The sequence below is a fragment of the Dermacentor albipictus genome, chromosome 6, assembly GCF_038994185.2.
Source record: "Dermacentor albipictus isolate Rhodes 1998 colony chromosome 6, USDA_Dalb.pri_finalv2, whole genome shotgun sequence".
In the NCBI taxonomy this organism is placed as follows: Eukaryota; Metazoa; Arthropoda; class Arachnida; order Ixodida; family Ixodidae; genus Dermacentor; species Dermacentor albipictus.
In genome coordinates, this window is record NC_091826.1 from 111,535,692 (window position 1) to 111,554,458 (window position 18,767).

At 46.2% G+C, this 18,767-nt stretch overlaps 2 protein-coding genes across 2 annotated transcripts in view; both read left to right on the forward strand.

Moving 5' to 3' along the window:
- Window positions 1-18,767, forward strand: part of LOC135913306 (double-strand-break repair protein rad21 homolog) — a 101,399-nt gene that overhangs the window by 27,136 nt on the left and 55,496 nt on the right. Inside the window, exons 6-7 of the mRNA XM_065445897.1 lie at window positions 11,729-11,847; window positions 13,952-14,067. Of these exons, the coding sequence (XP_065301969.1) occupies window positions 11,729-11,847; window positions 13,952-14,067 (235 nt within the window). The remainder of the gene's footprint in view (window positions 1-11,728; window positions 11,848-13,951; window positions 14,068-18,767) is intronic.
- Window positions 1,276-9,369, forward strand: LOC139061435 (uncharacterized). The gene is made up of 3 exons (XM_070541420.1): window positions 1,276-2,654; window positions 4,433-4,664; window positions 9,244-9,369. The coding sequence occupies exons 1-3, from the start codon at window positions 1,276-1,278 to the stop codon at window positions 9,367-9,369; spliced, it is 1,737 nt and encodes a 578-aa protein (XP_070397521.1).

The window sequence follows — 18,767 nt, forward strand, 5'->3', positions numbered from 1 at the left end:
CACAACACCACAAAGTACAGCAATAACAACCGTTGATACCCGCTTGCCTGTACTTGTAACGCCGTTCAGAGAAGAAACTGTCCAAAAACAATTACTTCATGCGCAAGATCATGCAGGTTCCTCACAAAAACTTGATCACACGCACATTTGAGATACTCGTTGTCTCACAAAATTGCCTCGCCGTGACAGTTTCCGCCATGTGCTGTACGAAACTAGGGCCCCTGTTGCCTCGTCACATTTTTTTTATATATTCGGCCTGCATTTGTAATGCTGCTGTTTGCTGTGAATAAAAACCCGAGTTTTTCTGAGAAATACTGATATTGCAATAACACGCTATTATTTTATTATTATTGTCAAAAGAGCACATCAAGACAAGATACGAGACTAAAGCTACTAACTATTCAACAAATATGGCGGCGATTGTAGCGGCGTCGTGCAGAAAGGAAAAAGTAGGAGCAGCGGTCATTGCAGCCTGATAACTGCTGAAGGTGCCACATGTTAAGGCTCTTTTTTGTTAGGGAAGGAATCGCTATGCTCTAAACACTAGCCGTTTGCGCAACGGCTCATCATGACCAATCGGGCAAGCTCCTCGCTAGACGACGTCGACAGTGTAGCAAGATAACAGTGGCGATCAAGAGCGCATCGCTTTTGTCTACTACAAGTAAGGTTCAATAAAAGTGGCAGTTTTCCTGGATATATTTTTTTTGGCAACTCGATCACACAGGACACTTTCGATTGCAATCGATCCCGATCGGACCCGATCGCGATCAAAGGTACCCTGAGTGACGAGCATTTCCATGCAGTTCTTGCAATTAATTACGATTGTTGTCACAACACAAACGAATAAAAAAATATATATTTTTTTGCTGCTGCAAGAGTAAAACCTCTTTGTTCTGATACAAAGACCACCTAGGGCTAAATATGGGCATGTTGCAGATACAAAAAATGTCTTAATGAAAGTGGGAAACTCCACTTTCCAGTCGATAGTGTGCTGTTATCGCCCGCCTGTGTGCGGCGTGCAACGTCACGACAGATAGCTGGACGACCACTGCGATTGCCAAGCTACTTGTGACACGTGACGTCCGCAGAATGTATATTATCGGCCAGCACAATAAACGGGGGACTTTTCCCTTTCGTCGCCCGGAGCGCGGCTCGTCAACTGTTTCTTCCGACACGGATACGCGTCACGCTCGTATGCCGTGTCACGACATGGTGTCAGAAGTGGGCGGTGGTCAACTATCTCGCTGAGGCCGTGGACGGCAGCATTTCCAGAAAATGGCAAACAAGCCCGCAACAGTAATACCCGGGCTCCAACAGCCACCACCACTGGACTTTGACAAAACGTCAGAGTGGCCGGCGTGGATCAACCACTTCGATGACTACCGCTTCGCCACAGCTCTCAACGAACGTTCGGGAGAGGCCCAGGTACGCACGTTACTTTACACAATGGGACACCAAGCCCGCGAAGTCTTTGCTACATTTGAGCTGACCGACGATGAAGCAAAAAGTTATGATGTCGTGAAGCAGAAGTTCGACAGTCATTTCGTCAAAGAGCGGAACATTGTTTATGAAAGTGCCTGCTTTCACAGACGCCAGCAACGGCCAGAAGAGTCGGTGGATCAGTTCGCAACCGCACTTCACGTGCTGGCAGACCGCTGCGACTTTGGGGATATGAAGAAGAGACTCATCCGGGACAGGTTTGTCGTCGGGCTCCGGGACGCGCAACTATCCGAGGCCTTGCAGATGGATCCGCAGCTGACATTGGCTACTGCGCTAGCCAAGGCTCGTCTCAAGGAAACCGTGCGTCAGCAGCAGCAGAGCCTTCGACCGGAGGGTGTCCACATCGGAAGCCCGCCAGAACTTCAGGACCAAGGAGCCATCGTGGACGCCGTAGGCCACCAGAAACGCCCGCAGCACAAAGAGGGACGGTGCCCCTACTGCGTCGGCGATGTGCACCCGAGGTCGACGTGCCCAGCCAAGGCTTCCAAGTGCCACTACTGTGGTAACAAAGGACATTTTGCGAAAGCCTGCCTTAAGAAAGTTGGGTCAGCGCAAAGAAAGGTACGCGTCTGGGCTGTCGAACATGGTACCGGGGAAACTTTCATTGGCGCGATTGACGCGGCCGGGAAAGCGCGCTATGTGCAGGTTCTGATAAACTCTGTGCCTATCCTTGCTAAAGTTGATTCGGGTGCAGAAGTGTCGGTTCTACCTTCTACATTTCCAGGATTGCCCACCCACCTGGATAACGCAGACGAGGTACTACAGGGGGCTGGCGGGAACAAGCTCAATGTTCTAGGCAAATTTGTCGCAGAGATTGCGTGGAAACAGAGGACTGTCCGACAAACGTGCTATGTCGTTAGCCCTCTTCGCGACGTACTTCTCGGGCTGCCAGCCTTAGAGGCTTTAGGTATCGTTAAATTTGCCGACTCGCTTACTGCAGACAAGCAACGGTATGAGACACTTTTTCCGCGCATGAGTCGCAGTCTAGGCACTATCCCAGGAGAATACACAATCAGGCTACAACCGGGTGCAATTCCACATGCCATAACTGCTCCGCGGCGAGTGCCGATTCCGCTCATGGAAAGGCTAAAGCACGAAATAGAGAGACTCGTGCGCATGGGAATAATAAGAAAGGTAGACGGCCCCACGGATTGGTGCGCAGGAATAGTCCTCGTAACGAAACAGTCGGGGGAACTGAGAGTATGCGTCGACCTCACAAAGTTAAATAAGTGCGTCGTTCGTGAACGCTTCACGCTACCTACGGTCGATCAAGCATTAGGCTCTCTGGCGGGTGCGAAATGGTTTTCGAAGCTTGACGCCTTCTCGGGGTTCCATCAAGTCCGACTAAGTAGGGACTCTGAAGAACTAACTACGTTCTTGACTCCATTCGGGAGGTACTGTTTTACCAGACTACCGTTCGGAATTACGTCCGCTCCGGAGTATTTCCAGAAAAGGATGTCAGAAATACTACGTGGCTTGCCAGGTGTAGTCAACGTCATGGATGACATTTTAGTGTTTGGTAATACGAAAGCCCAGCATGACGAACGTTTAGCTGATGTTCTGTCACGCCTAGCTAGCGCAAACGTGACTCTGAACAAAGATAAGTGCCTGTTTGGCGTTAATAAACTGAGATTTTTGGGCCATATTCTGAATGAGAACGGAATTGAGCCTGATCCAGCGAAGGTCAGCGCTATTAAGAATCTAAGCGCACCGAAAAATGTCACCGAACTGAGAAGCTTGCTCGGCATGGCCAATCACCTAGGTCGCTTTTTGCCTCACCTGGCGCAAACTACCGCTCCGATGCGTGCTCTTTTGCACAAAGACAGCGAATGGGTCTGGGGGTGTGACCAAGCAAAAGCTCTGAACGAGCTAAAAGAGCTCATTTGTTCTGCGCAGTGTATGGCCATGTACGATGCAACGCTTCCTACCATCCTTTCAGCGGACGCATCCTCTTTCGGACTGGGAGCTGTTCTTTTTCAAGCGCAGAAAAACGGTCACCGTAGACCAATAGCTTTCGCCTCTCGTTCTCTCATGAACACAGAACGGCGATACTCCCGGATAGAAAAAGAAGCGCTAGCGCTGACGTGGGCAGCCGAAAGATTTGACGAGTACATCCGTGGCCTAAACGTTACCTTTGAAACTGATCACAAGCCTTTAGTGTCTTTACTGGGCCAGATGGCCATTGATGATATGCCCCCTCGAATTCAACGCTTCCGGCTACGCCTTATGCGCTATATTTTCACGGTCCAGTACGTTCCCGGCAAATCGCTAGTCACAGCCGACACCCTCTCGCGATCGCCTGCAGCAGGCAGCGATTCTGAAAAAGGCTTGAGTGTGTCAGATATCACAGCGTACTCTAAGGCGTGTTTGCTTGGCTTGGAAACGGGGGACAATTTTTTATCCAGAGTGAGAGAATGCCAAATTAATGATCCCGTTTGCAAACACCTGCGCAGACTGTGTAAAACCAATTGGCCAAGGAAACCGAATGTTCCTTCTTTCCTCATGCCTTACTGGCAAGATAGAGCATGCCTTAGCATAATTGATGGTCTCTTGTTGAAAGGAACAAGGCTTGTAATCCCACAGTCTCTAAGAACGGAAGTGCTGTGTAGACTACATGATGGGCACCAGGGTATCGTGCGTTGTCATAATATTGCTAAAGGTTCGGTCTGGTGGCCAGGATTGAGCACCGATCTGGCGCAGTTCGTGAATCAGTGCACTATTTGCGCACGACATGCCCAGCAACTAGCCGAGCCCATGATAGCAACCCAACACCATCGTTTCCTTGGGAGAGAGTGGGAGTAGATCTGTGCGTAATCAACGGCCAGGCATATCTTGTCGCCGTGGATTATCTTTCATGTTACCCTGAGGTAGCCATTCTTCCTTCCACAAAGTCGGGAACGGTCATTGATAGACTGAAAAGTATTTTTTCTAGGCATGGAATCCCTGAGTGCGTGGTGACCGACAACGGTCCTCAGTTCGTGGCAACTGAGTTTGAAAAGTTTGCTATGTCCTACGGGTTCCGCCATGTCACCGTGAGTCCGAGGCACCCGCAGGGCAACAGGGAAGTAGAGCGAATGGTTCAGACGATTAAGCACCTCCTTCTAAAGTCTAAAGACCCGTATCTGGCATTGTTGGCTTACAGGGCGACGCCCGGCATTCTTGGGGTCAGTCCTGCGGAAATACTTATGGGTAGGCGACTGAGGACAAGAGTCCCAATGCTACCACGTCATCGAAATCCGGGAAAAAGCAGCCCGAAAGTCGTGGCCAGAGACCAGACGGTGAGATGGCGGCAATGCCGCTACTACAACCGACGCCATCGGGCCAGACGGCTTCCCGAGCTAGAAGCAGGCGACTTGGTCTGGGTGACGGACATGCTATCCAAGGCCACAGTCCTCGCACGAGGGCGCACATGGAAACTTACGAATTTCCAGAAACCGCGGAGCAGCCGAGCGCGGCACAATTGGCTCATAGCCCAGATGGCGCTACTGCAACAGATTCAGCAGGGCCTCCAACTCGCGCTGTGGCCAGTGGTGACCCCACTCCCACTGTAACACGGTTTGGTAGACTGGTAAAGAAACCCATCCGACTGGGCTTTGATGAGTAGTGCTTTGGTGTTTAGTGTTCAGTGTTTTTCTAGTAGAAAATATGTTCTCTGTCTTGTATTTTGAAATGTTCTTGTGTGGTGAAGAAATCCATACGACTTGATTTTGAGTGGTTTGCTGTTTTGTTTTTTTTCTGGTATAACATATTCTCTACCATGTATGTGCGAATGTTCCTTTGCTTGAGAAAGAGGGATGTGCTGTTATCGCCCGCCTGTGTGCGGCGTGCAATGTCACGACAGATAGCTGGACGACTACTGCGATTGCCAAGCTACTTGTGACACGTGACGTCCCCAGAATGTATATTATCGGCCAGCACAATAAACGGGGGACTTTTCCCTTTCGTCACCCGGAGCGCGGCTCGTCGACTGTTTCTTCCGACACGGATACGCGTCACGCTCGTATGCCGTGTCACGACAGATAGATTCTACTTCCCGCTGGAAAATGCTCCATCCAGTTGTTTCCAGTTGGAAGCGCTGTTTCCAGCTAAAAAATGCTGTATCCAGTTATTTACAGCTGAAGCTGGAAAACTTCCTGCTGGAAGTGCTGCTTCTAGCTGGAAAACCAGCTGAGGTGGATTCCACTTCAAGCTGGAAAGTGCCATTTCCAGCTGAGGTGGATTTCACTTCAAGCTGGAAAGTGCCATTTCCAGCTGGCTCTTGAAAATTTCCATCTGGAAGGGTTGATTCCAGTTGGAAAACTGGCTGGGAAGACCATTTCCAGCTAGAAATTCAGAGCCCATTTTCATGTGGGGTGAGGTCTGTTCAGGTTCGCCTTCTTTATTTTTGGAGCTAATTTGGTAAGCAAAAGTTTGCTGCTATATATATGGATGATAAAACTGCAAACATTACTTCGTGTAGGTGTGTAGTACTTTGCTATTGCTATCAATGCTTCGCCTTTCAGGCAAAACTGCTACAATATTGTGATTGAAGCTTGTCTTTTCTGATTGCCCGCCTGTGCCACCATGTATGTGTCTTTCTTTTGTGTGTGCTTTCTTTTGCAGCAAGTATGTCTCACCGTACTTACTTCCATAAAATTATGGTCAATTTCAACAAAAAAAATTTCGATATAACAGTACAAAGTGCCTATTTTACCGACTTCGTTATACCAAGGTTTAACTTTCCTATTTATATATTCGGTGGGATGCAGACATTAGTGTATTGCTTCCTGTGCCATTGTGTAGAGACCTGTTTGGTTATACAGTAGACATCTGTTAATTTGACTCCGGTTTATTCAATTTTTCTGTACAATCCCAACTAAAAGTTCCATCTGGTGCCCATACATTTCTATTAGACCAAAATTTTGTTATCTTGCTCCTGAAATTGACCTTTGCCAGTTAATGGTTAGTCATCACGCACGCGCCCGACCCCGATGGTGACTGCAGTGGTAAAAAAAATTGAGGTTTTACATGCTAAAACCATGACATATGAGGCACACCGTAGTGAAGGAATAATTTCGATCACCTGGGGTTCTTTAATGTGCACGTAAATCTAAGCATGCAGTTGTTTTTGCCCCCATCGAAATGCGGCTGCCGTGGCTAGGATTGGATCCCGCAGCCTTGTGCTTAGCGACTACAGGGGTGACTCCAGTAGCAGCAATGTCAATCTTTGCGGCACTTAGGTACAGTGAATGTGTTGAACACACATCATTTCCCATCAAAAATGCCTGTTTACTGCGTGCTCCTGAAAATTCTTAAAGCCAAGATGGTGCCTCACAATAAATTATTACAGTATTCATCTGATTCTATCGTGAGTCTTTTTTTCTTTCTGAGAAAATTTCCTATAGAATTTGCTTGGGTGATGCAATTCACTGCGAAACCAAAGCCTAAACAGCGTTTGGAACAGCCTACCATCGAAGCCAGCCTTGCGAGCGTCATAGCCATTGCCATCACAAGATTGCAACCTTAATTAGATTGCGACAAAACGAGTTATCGCACAATGTGATCACGATGACACGTCGCTTTCACGTTTCCTGCAAAAACACGTTCAAATGATAAGTTTTTTTACATGTTGAGCTAGCAGTGAGAAGTCGTACGTGGCACATGTTTTTGGAATTCCGGACAATTGCATGCATCACAGGAGGAACTAGTGAAGTGCTCAGTCTAGGCGTGGACTGCTATCTGTTGTTGCGGAGTTGTTTCATAATTGCAGAATATCAAATGCGCTATAAACTGTACGGATGACATGTTGTGCTTCTTTACAGGCAGCGATAAAGTGATGACAGTGGACATCAATGGAGGACGCAGCTTTCGTATCTCAAAAAATGACCAAAAATAGATTTTTTGAAAAGCACGTGCATATTCCGTTTGTACAACTCTTTTTTTTTTATCTGATTCCGAAATATGAACGCTTAAAACTGCGCAGAAGTGGTCAAAAAAACTTCTGTAGCAGCGAACGTGACGGAAAAATTACGCGGAGATCGCGAAAAAAAAAAAAACGGCGTTTTTCAAGCCACGGTATTCGCAACGGCGCAACCGAGCGCCGCCATTTTGCCCGTGTTGGAAAGCGCATTTCTCCGTCTTTAAGTTTGCCGCGCCACCTCCTCCATTCAGAAGCAAGCGCGCAAAAAGCAAATGATTGAAGGCCGTTCCGAGGCCTCCGATTGGCCATGCCCGTCACGTGGCCAATTGGCGCTTCGCCATTGGCCTCCTTGGCGGTGCGTGTCTTCCGCTCCCGCGCCTCTCTGCGCGCGATGTTCGTCTGTGAAGCTCACATGTCGCCGTCTCCCGTGGCTCGCACGCGTCTGACAGTCGCCTCGCGTTGTTCGTGAGCACGTACGGAGCGTAGTTTCGGCAGCGGGCTCCACCTCCACAAGTGACAAGCGCCTCCTCGCATCTCGGGTGATCGCCAGTGCTTGCGGAACGTAGCTGACTTGTGATATGCGCCTGCGTACTACATATCGACTCGCCGTCGGTGCGTGAGGAGCATAGTTTCGGAAGCTGGTTTGTGTTGTGACACGCCACTTTGGACACATCAGTTCGACGCATTCATCAGCGCTTGCGGGGCGTAGTTTCGGCAGTTTACTGCTGGTGACCATGGGTCGGCGACCGCTGAAGTACAAGAAAGCTCATGCTTACGGCACTCGTAAGCGAAATCGCCGACGGTGAAAGAGACTGCTTCAACGTCGCGTGGCAGTACTGTGCAGCATAGCGCAGAAGTCACAGACGTGCAGCCGAGGACTCCACATGCGGGCAGGATGCGTACGCGTGCCGATATGACGTCGTTCGGGAGCCGCCGCCGAGCACTTCACACGCGGGCGCAATACCTACTTGTGTCGACGATGTTGATGAGTCGCAGTGCTTCTTACGTGGGCGAAATATCTCGTGCGAGCAGCAGTGGCACTGTTGAGCTTGTCGTCCCGCGTTCCACGTCGTCGTATGCATCCAGCGATCGCGCCTCGGGATCGTCTCGGCACTTCGCACGATGTTGCTACGCCGTCTGCAAGTACGGGCGGCACCATTCAGGCGCGCCTGGAGCCGCGTTTTGTAACGGCCGTAGCATCCCGGGAGGTCACCGCGAAAGTGTAAGCAAAACTCGGTTCGGTGTCGGCGACCGCGCGGAAAATGGAACTGACTGGTGAAGGCGAGGGGCTTGGCGGTACGGAACAAGCCGAGGAGTTGCTCATCGTTCAAATGACTGCCTTGAACGCGCTTCTCGGCAAATCGAAGTGCCAGCAGTGCTCATCCCTACCAGGACTTTCAGTTCAGCTGGGAAGAAGACATGGATTAGCAGCGCAAATCATACGTACTGGCGTACGCGTTTTGCGGCGCTGTCGCGAAGGGGTGGTCATTGCCGCGAAAGGAAGGTCGCAAAATTTTTGATGTGAATATGAGAGCTGTACAGGCTGTTTAATGTATTTGGCAAAGGGGCAACAGCTTTGACCGATTTCTGGTCAATAATGAATGTCTCCCATAGAGGGTTGCATCGTAAAACATTTCAGAAACATCTCAAGGCTGAGTTCGGACCTGCCAGTGAGACATCTGCTGCCAATATTTTTTCTGATGCTGTGGTGGCAATGTGCATTGTTTACAGGGAGATGAACCCTACCTTTAATAATAACGTAACAGTGGTTTGTGGTGGGACATGGTTAACACGTGGCCATGCATCCCACATAGGTGTCGGCACTGTAATATAATTTTTCACAGGACTGGTGCTCGACTGTGTGGTCCTATCAAATTGATGCCATGGTTGCACGCTTGACCCCAAAGAAGGAGATGAAGGCTGTGATGATTGGAAAGCATCACACGTCTGCCACAAAAACACAGATGTGAACTCTGGCAGAATGGAGGCTGAAGCAGCATCGACTCTATTCAGGGGTCCCTTAGCCAACATGGTTTGCAATATACGAACATTGTTTGTGGGGGTGACAGTAGAACCTTTGTAGCATTCGGTCAGGGCAAGACTTATGGATTTATTCCATTTACAAAGGAGGACTGCATTAATCATGTCAAGAAAAGAATAGGATGGGGACGGCTCTGCGTGCTCTGATCACAAAAGGCAAGAAAGGGCAACCTCTTGGAAGGAAAGGTGGCCTCACTCAAGATTTAGTAAAGAAACTGACAAATTAGTATGTTATGGCTCTGCGTGACAACGACAATGTTTAAGACATGCAAAAGGCCGTGATGGCAACATATCATATAACATCTACTGACGAAGACCCCCCATAGTGACATTTGCCGGAAGGGGCCCCAAAGTTGGTGCAGACATCAGGCTGCAGAAGCAGAAAAGAAACCTCCACCTACCCACAAGTGCCAGCTTGGAAAGCATGCTGCCCGTGTACCAGCGCCTTTCTGACATGCAGCTCCTCAGCCGTTGCCTAGGGAGCAAAACCCAAAATGCTGCCGAAAGCCTTCATTCGGTCGTATGGTCACTGCTGCCAAAAGATAAAAACGCATCATTAGTTGCGACAGAGACAGCTGACCATGAGGCAGTCTGCAAATACAGTGCTGGGGCCCGCCGTGCGTATGCTGAGTATTGTGCAACACTTGGACTGCAACTGGGACAACACGCTCTTCGCAGAGCAGCGGAAAAGGATGTCTTGCGGGAAAAAAATTCAAGCAAGGCACATCAAACCAAAGGCAAAGACTGAAAAGGACACAAGACTACAACCCCGGTGCCTTTTGATAATGTAAAATCTAAGGTAAAACTTTGAAAGCCTTTTTCTCAAAATGACTTTTCTTGCTTCCTGCTTTGCTTGTACCACTGATTTCTTCGTGACCACTAGGTCTATTTCAGTTCCGTGTTTATCACTGTATTCCTAAATGTACTGCCCAGGGCATGACATTCTTGGTTTTGCAGTTTGACTTTACTACAATTAATGATTTGGCTACTTGCTCACAGCCTTAACACTTGTGGTACAGTCAGTCACCTCTTAAAGTATGAGAACTAAAAAAATTGCATGGCAAATAGAAATATGTATCTAAGAATGTCACGACCTCAACCATTCATCTTAGAATGCACAGTGCCTTGCGCGCCTGTTCTATCATATCTTTTAAGTGATTCAGGCTCGGAACAAGGCCTGAAGGAGAAAAATATTATACATAAAAAGTTCTAAAAATATCTTTGTGAAATTTATAAGTAGTATCACAGAAACGTTGCTGATAAGTCTACCAATTTTCTTAAAAATCCACCAAGAATTAAGAAAGTCGTTATTGAATGCCACGACCCTCCTTAAGTAAATAAATTTTCATTCTGTAAAGGTGAAGTTTATAGGTTTCAACTTTTTCTAATTTACAATATTGGAGGCCCACTGCATTTTTCTCGCTAAACAAATGGGTGCGCATTCAATGTCTACTTTGATTAGGAGCTCTAATATCATGCGTACATTAGTTTTCTACTTTGAATTCATAAAAATTGAGTGTGTGTTCGATTCGGAGACGTGTTTCGGTCTGGGCAAGTACTGCTAAATGAACCACTTGTACATTTAGGTGCGTTTTCCTGCCTGTTGCCTAATTCGACACCATGGATAACTCGCCGAATTTCATTGAACCCGTTAGGTTCAATTATGGAAATCGAATGTTTTGCAACTTGAAGCTCCTATCTTGGAAAGAGATGTTCCAGCTTGCTGGTAGCATTACAGCGCATGGGAGTCACACCCTCGATTCACATTGACTTCACAGTTTATTAACTTCATGTTATATCTAATCCAGTGCTTCATATTTTGACTGTTCTAGCTTGCATTTATTGTGTTTGCGTTAATATGCATCTTTTTGTTTTAGTGAGGGTTCTTCTGTGTCACTGTGCCTCCCAAGATTGCTTACAGTGATAACCATACTGGTATATCTGTAGGATATTAGGGGTACAGTAATTTAAAAGTTGATACATGTATAACCTTTCCTTTCAGCAATGCAGCACATTTCTTTGCAGCTGAACCTTGGTACAAATAACATGGATATTGCAAATTATTGGATATTGTGAAGTATATGTGAAGTGTTTTTGCCGATATCAGCATTTAATGAGTATATGCTCATAACTACTATAAGGTGCAATAAAAGGTATTTTTGTGTTGGATGCGATATGGTTATAACGACGTTTGACTGTACTTGTTTTTTTCTGTCTTTTGCACTGTTTTACTGCGGCAGAGAGATTGGTCTCCAATTAATGGTGTTTTGTGTGGATCTTTCCGTGCAGTTTGCCAAAAGCTAAGCGTCGGAAGGGTGTGACCGTAACATCTGACGTGCCGCACGACTTTGGCAAGGTGTCCCACCCCGTCGCGGCTCCCGAGGATTTGACTGCCGACTTGCCGGCAGGTGTGTTGCCCGCTTAATGGCTCGGACAAAGGTTCAGCATGTGCGAGAGACAGGACGGCATCGTGCACGACGTACCAACAAGAAAACAGGCTCACAAAAAAAATGGTGGTCTTCTCGCACATGCAAAATATTGGCACGTCTGTCCTACAGACATGAGAAAGGCGTTGACAGCAGCTGCTATTTGTTGGAAACTGAATTTGTATCTTTTTTTTATTTATTTACAAATACTGCAGGCCCTATTCGGGCCCAAGCAGGAGTGGGTACATACAGCAACATAAATTACAACTGTCAATTAGCAATTAAGAACACAACAAAAACATGTATCTTATGCATCAGTGCAGTGAACATGACAGAGCTACAACACAAGAAACGCACTGCGGTATTAGTAATGAAACCAGGTATTTTAAGTTTACAGACAAATAAAACTTTGTTGGAAACTTGGAACACATATAGCAGGCATTCTCGATTCCTAAGTAGAAGCTTGGAGAATAGCAAAAAGTACATAAGAAGCCAAAGATGCAACAATCGTGATGAAACCAAGACTGATGGGCATAACTTTTGGAAGACAGGAAAAGGACAGTATAGATAAGAGAGCAAAAGACGAGTAACACGATTGCCGAGCTGAGATTGGGAGGCTTGAGTTGACCAGGTCATGTGATGCGTAGAGATATAAGTGGTGGTCCTGTGGATGTAACAGAAGGGGAGCATAACTGATCCAAACTGGAAAAGCATGCACTCTCTTATTGCCCTGAATCCAGAATAGGAATTTGCACACATTCCTTGCACATAGAGGAACAAAAAATGGCTCTGGATTTACCTATGGAATGTGCCTGTAGTTTACTTTCCTGTTTTCTTTCTGCTTTGTTTTGCATGTGGTATTTTTCATTGTTATCCGTAGCCTAATGATCTTTTGTTATGGCTTTTGCTTGAGGAGAACTAGCCAATTCCCCTATTCAGATATACACGTGAGGCACAGAAATGCTTTTATTGTTCAAGTACTGTACTGATGTGAGTGAAATTTGTTGGAGTTAACAGAACAGCTGAATAGTATCTATTCACTTGGACGGAGATACTTGTTTTGGGGGCCTTATAGTTTAATGAAAATAGCCAAAATCTGATTATATACAAAATAGCTTGAAGAAAGAAGCTTAGAAATTTAAAAGTCTGCATGAAAAACAGATATCGTAGTTCTTTAAACTGCACCTGCCAGAGCATCTGAAACGGATAAATTTGGTGCACGATATTACCGCTTTGTCTGAACTAGCAGCAATGTTTTGGGGGCCGCCAAAAGTCTTGCTCACGAGTATTATGTTTCACAATGGCACATGAGGCATCAATTTTGTCTGCGTTAGATGTAACAGTAGGGCAGTTCACAGATGTGCAATAGCGTTGTTTATTGTTGAGTTAGCATTGTCAGCTTGATGCTTGAGTTATTTTTTATTTGCAATTGTCGCAATTTCTGTAACAACTATCGGTAATTTAAATAAAATATCTACTCTCTACAGTTGGTAGATGAACTTTTTCTTTTATATGGAACAAATGTAGAAAAAAAAAAACATTTACACGAGGGAACTTTGGTGCTAATGTCTATGGGAGCTGCAGGTATGCTGGTTCAGCCAGCAACGAAATATAATGGTTAATACATGGACTTGACTAAACATAGTTTTCTGGCTTCAAACAGTTGTATGGCTCTGCAAATCAAGCATGTTCAGCAAAATCGTGCATTAGAAATGCAAACGTTTGCCATAATAATTTATGTATACAGGATCTCATTGCCTTCATGTGTTTCGAAAGAAGGTGATTTTTTCTTTTATTAAAAAGATGAAGCATAACAAGTATGCGACAGCACAAGAATGTCTTAAGTTGCTAGCACAATGATAGAATAAACAAATACATGCTGCCAGCCATTTCCAGCTGAGGTAGCTGACTGATTGCAGCACTTTCCGGTAATTATTGTGGGAAACATAACATGCAGCAAACCTCGCCAAATTGGGTGCAGTGAATGCCGAACGAAATGGTTTCTACAATCCGTGCATTTACATTGCTTGTTCTGAGGTCGCATTTCCTCTTAAGCACCGACTTTGTCCACTGATGTTGCCTTCAGGTGATGAAGCTGCGGGGGCACTTGGGCTCACGGTGGACGTGGAGACAATCACACTCCGCGAAGAAGTTCCCATGACGCAGGACGACCCCCTGGAGAGAGATGCGATCCCTGTGGAGGCAAGTGTCATTTCACCTCGGTTGAGGAAGTCCTGGGAGTAGTAGTTAAGGCAGAAAGCCGGGCTAGTTGGTTTTAGTAGTTTGACGTATTCACAGCTCTGGAAAAGTAGAAGCACACAACATGAAGAAGGCAGGACAGGTTCTGGTCGTCAAATGGTTTTACTAGCACACAGGCAGTACCTGTCGGTGATGGGGCGAAAATTGAAAAGGAAAATGTTCACCACACAGGCGGACCATGCAGCCTTTATAGCCAAATCTTTAGATAGCCAGAATACAGCTTATGTTGGGTGAGTGCTGTGACACTTGTCAAATAAATTCCTCATGACATCATGAAGGGCATTTGACTAATGCATGTTATCCTCGTTCATCTAACATTAAAACATATGATGGGGGATACGAGTGTTAGAAAGTCTTTGGGTATCGGCTCTATACGCCTCGTGCACCGCCTATAGAGGCGCCACTGAAAGCCACCTAGCGGACGCTTCCAACAGTACATGCGGGAGCAGTAGCAGATGACAACCCTTTGCAGCAAGGATGGCTGAAGTTCGCGGCTGCGATTTCTCCTTTGTTCGTGTGCCAGGCTGCTGCTTCTGCTGTGACAGCTGTAGGGAAGATGCTGACCTCTGTGCGAGCGGGTATGAACACGATGTTACCGGTGTTTGGGACAACATGGTCCACATATGTGCAAGGTGTGTCCCGCAGATAAATGCCATGAACCCCACTTACGTGACGTGGGGCTCATGTTCACTAGCCGATAAATTTCGTTGAGTGATGCGATCTCTCGATGGTTCTTTTTTTATTCTACCCTTGCCGCAATGCTGCTTTTGTACCTGAATAATAAGCACCCGTCGTTAGTGCAGACTTATATCAAACAAATCCGCACGGTACAATCTCTGCATATGCCGTTGTGATTTTTCTGCCGATGAATACATGTGACATCGCCGAATAAGCGCCGTCGAAGTTGCTTCAAGCAGAGTAATTGCCAATTTATTGATGGAAACGCGTACACTAGCCAACTAAGTCACCAAACACACGGGTTAATAAAAGCGCCTGTTAGTGCTTTACCGCCGATGCAATTCTGCTGCATACGCCGATGAACTACCGTTCCCGCTGCAGTTTGTGCACTCTTAAATTCCCCAATGGAGCTGCTTGGAAACTGACAAAGCTAAAGACTGACTAATTTTTCAGCACTATCTTATATTACTAGAGATAAGTGCCGCATGATATATTTAAAGGCAGAACAGCGCCAGTCAAAGTAGATGAGCGCTGGCGGCAAGGCCCGGTTTAGTCGTCTGCAGCGTAAGTATAAAAAAGAATTCAGTTGAGTACAAAACTCACATGCAAGAAGGCGCTACGTTGTAAACAAACAAATCACTCGGCGTGTAAAATTTGCTCAGGCAGCATCGAGGTGTGATGACTTCCCAAACGGGACGCGAACTTTTCAGTGAGAAATAGAACAAAAATACCATATGCATCTGCTGTTAGCAATTCTCGCCCTGAACTACCTATTTTCTAAACACATTTCCAAAAACGCAAACAATATCTAAGATGCCCTCGGGCGAACAGAATAAAGCTGTTAAAGAAGCACTTCCTTGGTATCATTCCGATAAGACAGCGTGATTTATACCCTTTACAAGCAAGGCAGGGTGAAAACTTCGCAGCTCAAAATAATCGACAAGAGTTATGCATGGAGCAACTAGCAACAGTTTAACATGTGCAAAGCCACGCAGAAAATAAATGTAAAAACATTAAGTGCGCGACAGCTGGTGCGAGTATTTACCGCGCCACATGAAACCAACCATTTCAGTTCTTGCAAACTTCAGTAGCTTTAACATACAACGCAATGCGCTCGTGCAGTCATGCTGCCTAGCTAGCGCAACGCGGTAAAGAAGCGGAAAACAATATAAGCGGCAAACAGCATTCCGAACTTTACCGAAATGCCTTTAAACCTCATGCTGCACTGCAGACGAACTTCGTTGCTCACGCATCTAACTATGATCGAGGGTAAAAAACCACCGACAAGACAAAGGGAAGGATGAGAACAAGAAATTTCCCTTTGAAGCGACGATCAATTTTTGCTACCGTTGCTACCGCTGATGAGGCTTTGCCGGGAATGATTAGAATCGTATCCCCGGCACATTTTCACCGATATTTGAGCCCCCCGCCCTGCAACAATTCTTCTTCGACATTCCCTGAAGCTTTGGCCACCCCACACGTACGAATGGTGTTGCCTATCTTGCTCTGAAAACGTGAATAAGACAGAGAAGCACGATCAACGACACAACAAACTACGGCGTGCGCCAGGGTCCTCTCCCGCGTGTTTTGCGCAAGGCCGCCACCAGTGGCGCGTCCGTCGGCGTGCACGGCGCCTATATCGCTTATACAGAGTGTTTTTGCAAACACTTTAAAAATGTTTTAAAGGTTGCCAGTGGCTGGTAGCTTAATTATAGTTCATGAGCCGGTCTACTCGAAGTGGTGGATGCCACTTGAACAGAAAATTGAAATGCAAAATCGGCTAATTAAAAATTCACAAATTAGCTTTTGAACTAATTACCTTATGACTCGTATTGCAATTTACAAATTCTAGCCATGGAGTTAGCAAGGTGGATCCACTTGGAGCGACTTCTCCGGACGTCACCAGTTTAGAGACATGAATTCCTGAAGTTTGCGGAGAAATGCATTGGCGTTCCAGTTACTTGTGTGCTTTAATGCACAAAATGACGTTTTGTTAACAAATTAACTGGAACATCAATGCATTTCTCCCCAAAGCTTAGGAATTCATGTCTCTAAACTGGTGACGTTCCGAGAATTCGTTCCAAGTAGATCCACCTTGCTAACCAACTCCATGGCTAGAATTTGTAAATTCCAATATGGGCCATTAGGGAATTTTCGTTGATTAGTCGATTATGCATTTCAAATTTTTCTGCAAGTAATGTCCGTCTCGTCAAGTAGAGCTGCTCATGAACTAGAATTGTGATATCTGCCACAGGCAACCTCTAAAGATTTTTGAAAGTGTCTGCTTAAACACCCTGTATATAGTACGCTAAGCCAACTAGCTCTCTTTGTTAGCGCCTGTACATTACTGACGAGTTCAGCTGATTAAGTTGACTGTTGGTTTTGGAACGGTCATCATGCATCACTGTGCTTGCCAAACGCACGCATTTGTGCCGGAATGCATTATGATTTGACATTGTTTCAACGCTTCTAGAAATGTCATGCTCTCTGCTTAGCACATACTGCACTGCCATCTGTTAGTCTCCTGGTTAGGTAAGTTGGTAGGGAGGGTGCCATACACTGATGGTAAAAAGAGTACTCTAAATGGGAACGAGCTAAAGCAATTGGCTGCCTGTTCCATTCGCAGTTAGTTTTGCATGGAAACTTCCTGCATTTGGCTCCTACAATTGCCTTCTGTGCGTGCTGTTCTCAATTTTCTATCGTTACATAGAGCGTTATCGCATGTTTAGGGCAGCACGAATCTAAACTTGGCTGGCTTGTGTGTCTGTGCACAAGGCCATTAGCTGGTCCATCGTATGGCTGAAAACAGCTCTCTGTTCCTCAGGGGCAGAGTTCATGTTCTTGTTCTTTTGCACAATGACATACAAGCACTTGCAGGATGAGTAATTGCATTAATGTCTTGTGTTTGCTATCAGCATTACCACCCCAAGTTGTGGAATACGTAATCTCATGTGGTGACACAGTGGCTGTGGCATAAGTCAGCTGGGCGTGGGTTTGATTCCTTGCAATTCTGATAACTCGAGACAGTAGTGGTTGCACACAAACTAATGACATGTTTGAAATCTGCATAAAAAAATATATAATTCGCAGGCTTTTCAAACCCTTAGTACAAATACAGTTAACCCCCAATATTGACATGTGTTTATCTTTCTCGTGTGACCGCTTTTTCACTAGCTAACAAAGGTTAAATGTTATCGCCCAGTGCAGGACGCGTCTGCAAGTATCGGAAGTTTCTCGAATGCTGTCGATGGTTCTCTCTATTGTATGTTGTCGCCGAACCTTGTGCAATCTGATTGTACGTGCAACGCGAGTTGTTATCGCAGTTTCATTACAAATGTGGCACAGTCAAGGACAGGACAGGAACCTGTGTTGTGCACCTCATCTGCTTTGTTTTGCCAATAGCCATGTGCTTGGACGTTATTGATATCTGCGTGGACAGCGACAGGCACACTTTTCCCATGGAGGACGGTTTGCTGTTATGGGTGAGCACGGATCTCTTGTTCATAATGCTCACGAACAACCTTTTGCTGTTGGTGGTATAATGTAAGCGTGCACGACCAGCATGAGTGAACAAGGCTGAAAATATGAGAGTGCACAATACATTTTCCATTATATAATGTAAATCGAGCGGAGAAACAGTGAACACCAGCAATAAATACTAGAGCTCGTGGCAGGAAACTTCCAGCATTCCCTGAAGTCATCGTTGGAAATGGTAAAACAGTATGTTTATGACGATTCGTCACCTGCAAACGCTCAAGCCTTGCATAGTTCCCATTAGTATGCGTGCGACCAGAATAGTTGGTGAGAAAACCTTGACAATGTTACGAATATGCGCTCACGCGTACGAGACATAGCAAAAACCTGGAATGACTTGAGAATCACGGAAAGTGCGCACCATCTGTGGGCTGAGTGGAGAGACAGCTTTTTGACGTGTTTCTCCGAGAATAAGCTCCAAAGCTGAGACA

Excerpts from the sequence above, each read along its gene's own strand:
- LOC139061435 (XM_070541420.1), top strand. The coding sequence starts at position 1,276 with ATGGCAAACAAGCCCGCAACAGTAATACCCGGGCTCCAACAGCCACCA. Across the intron at positions 2,655-4,432 it reads GTAGACGGCCCCACGGATTG|GCATGGAATCCCTGAGTGCG; the intron begins GTGCGCAGGAAT and ends TATTTTTTCTAG. Across the intron at positions 4,665-9,243 it reads CGACGCCCGGCATTCTTGGG|GACTGGTGCTCGACTGTGTG; the intron begins GTCAGTCCTGCG and ends AATTTTTCACAG.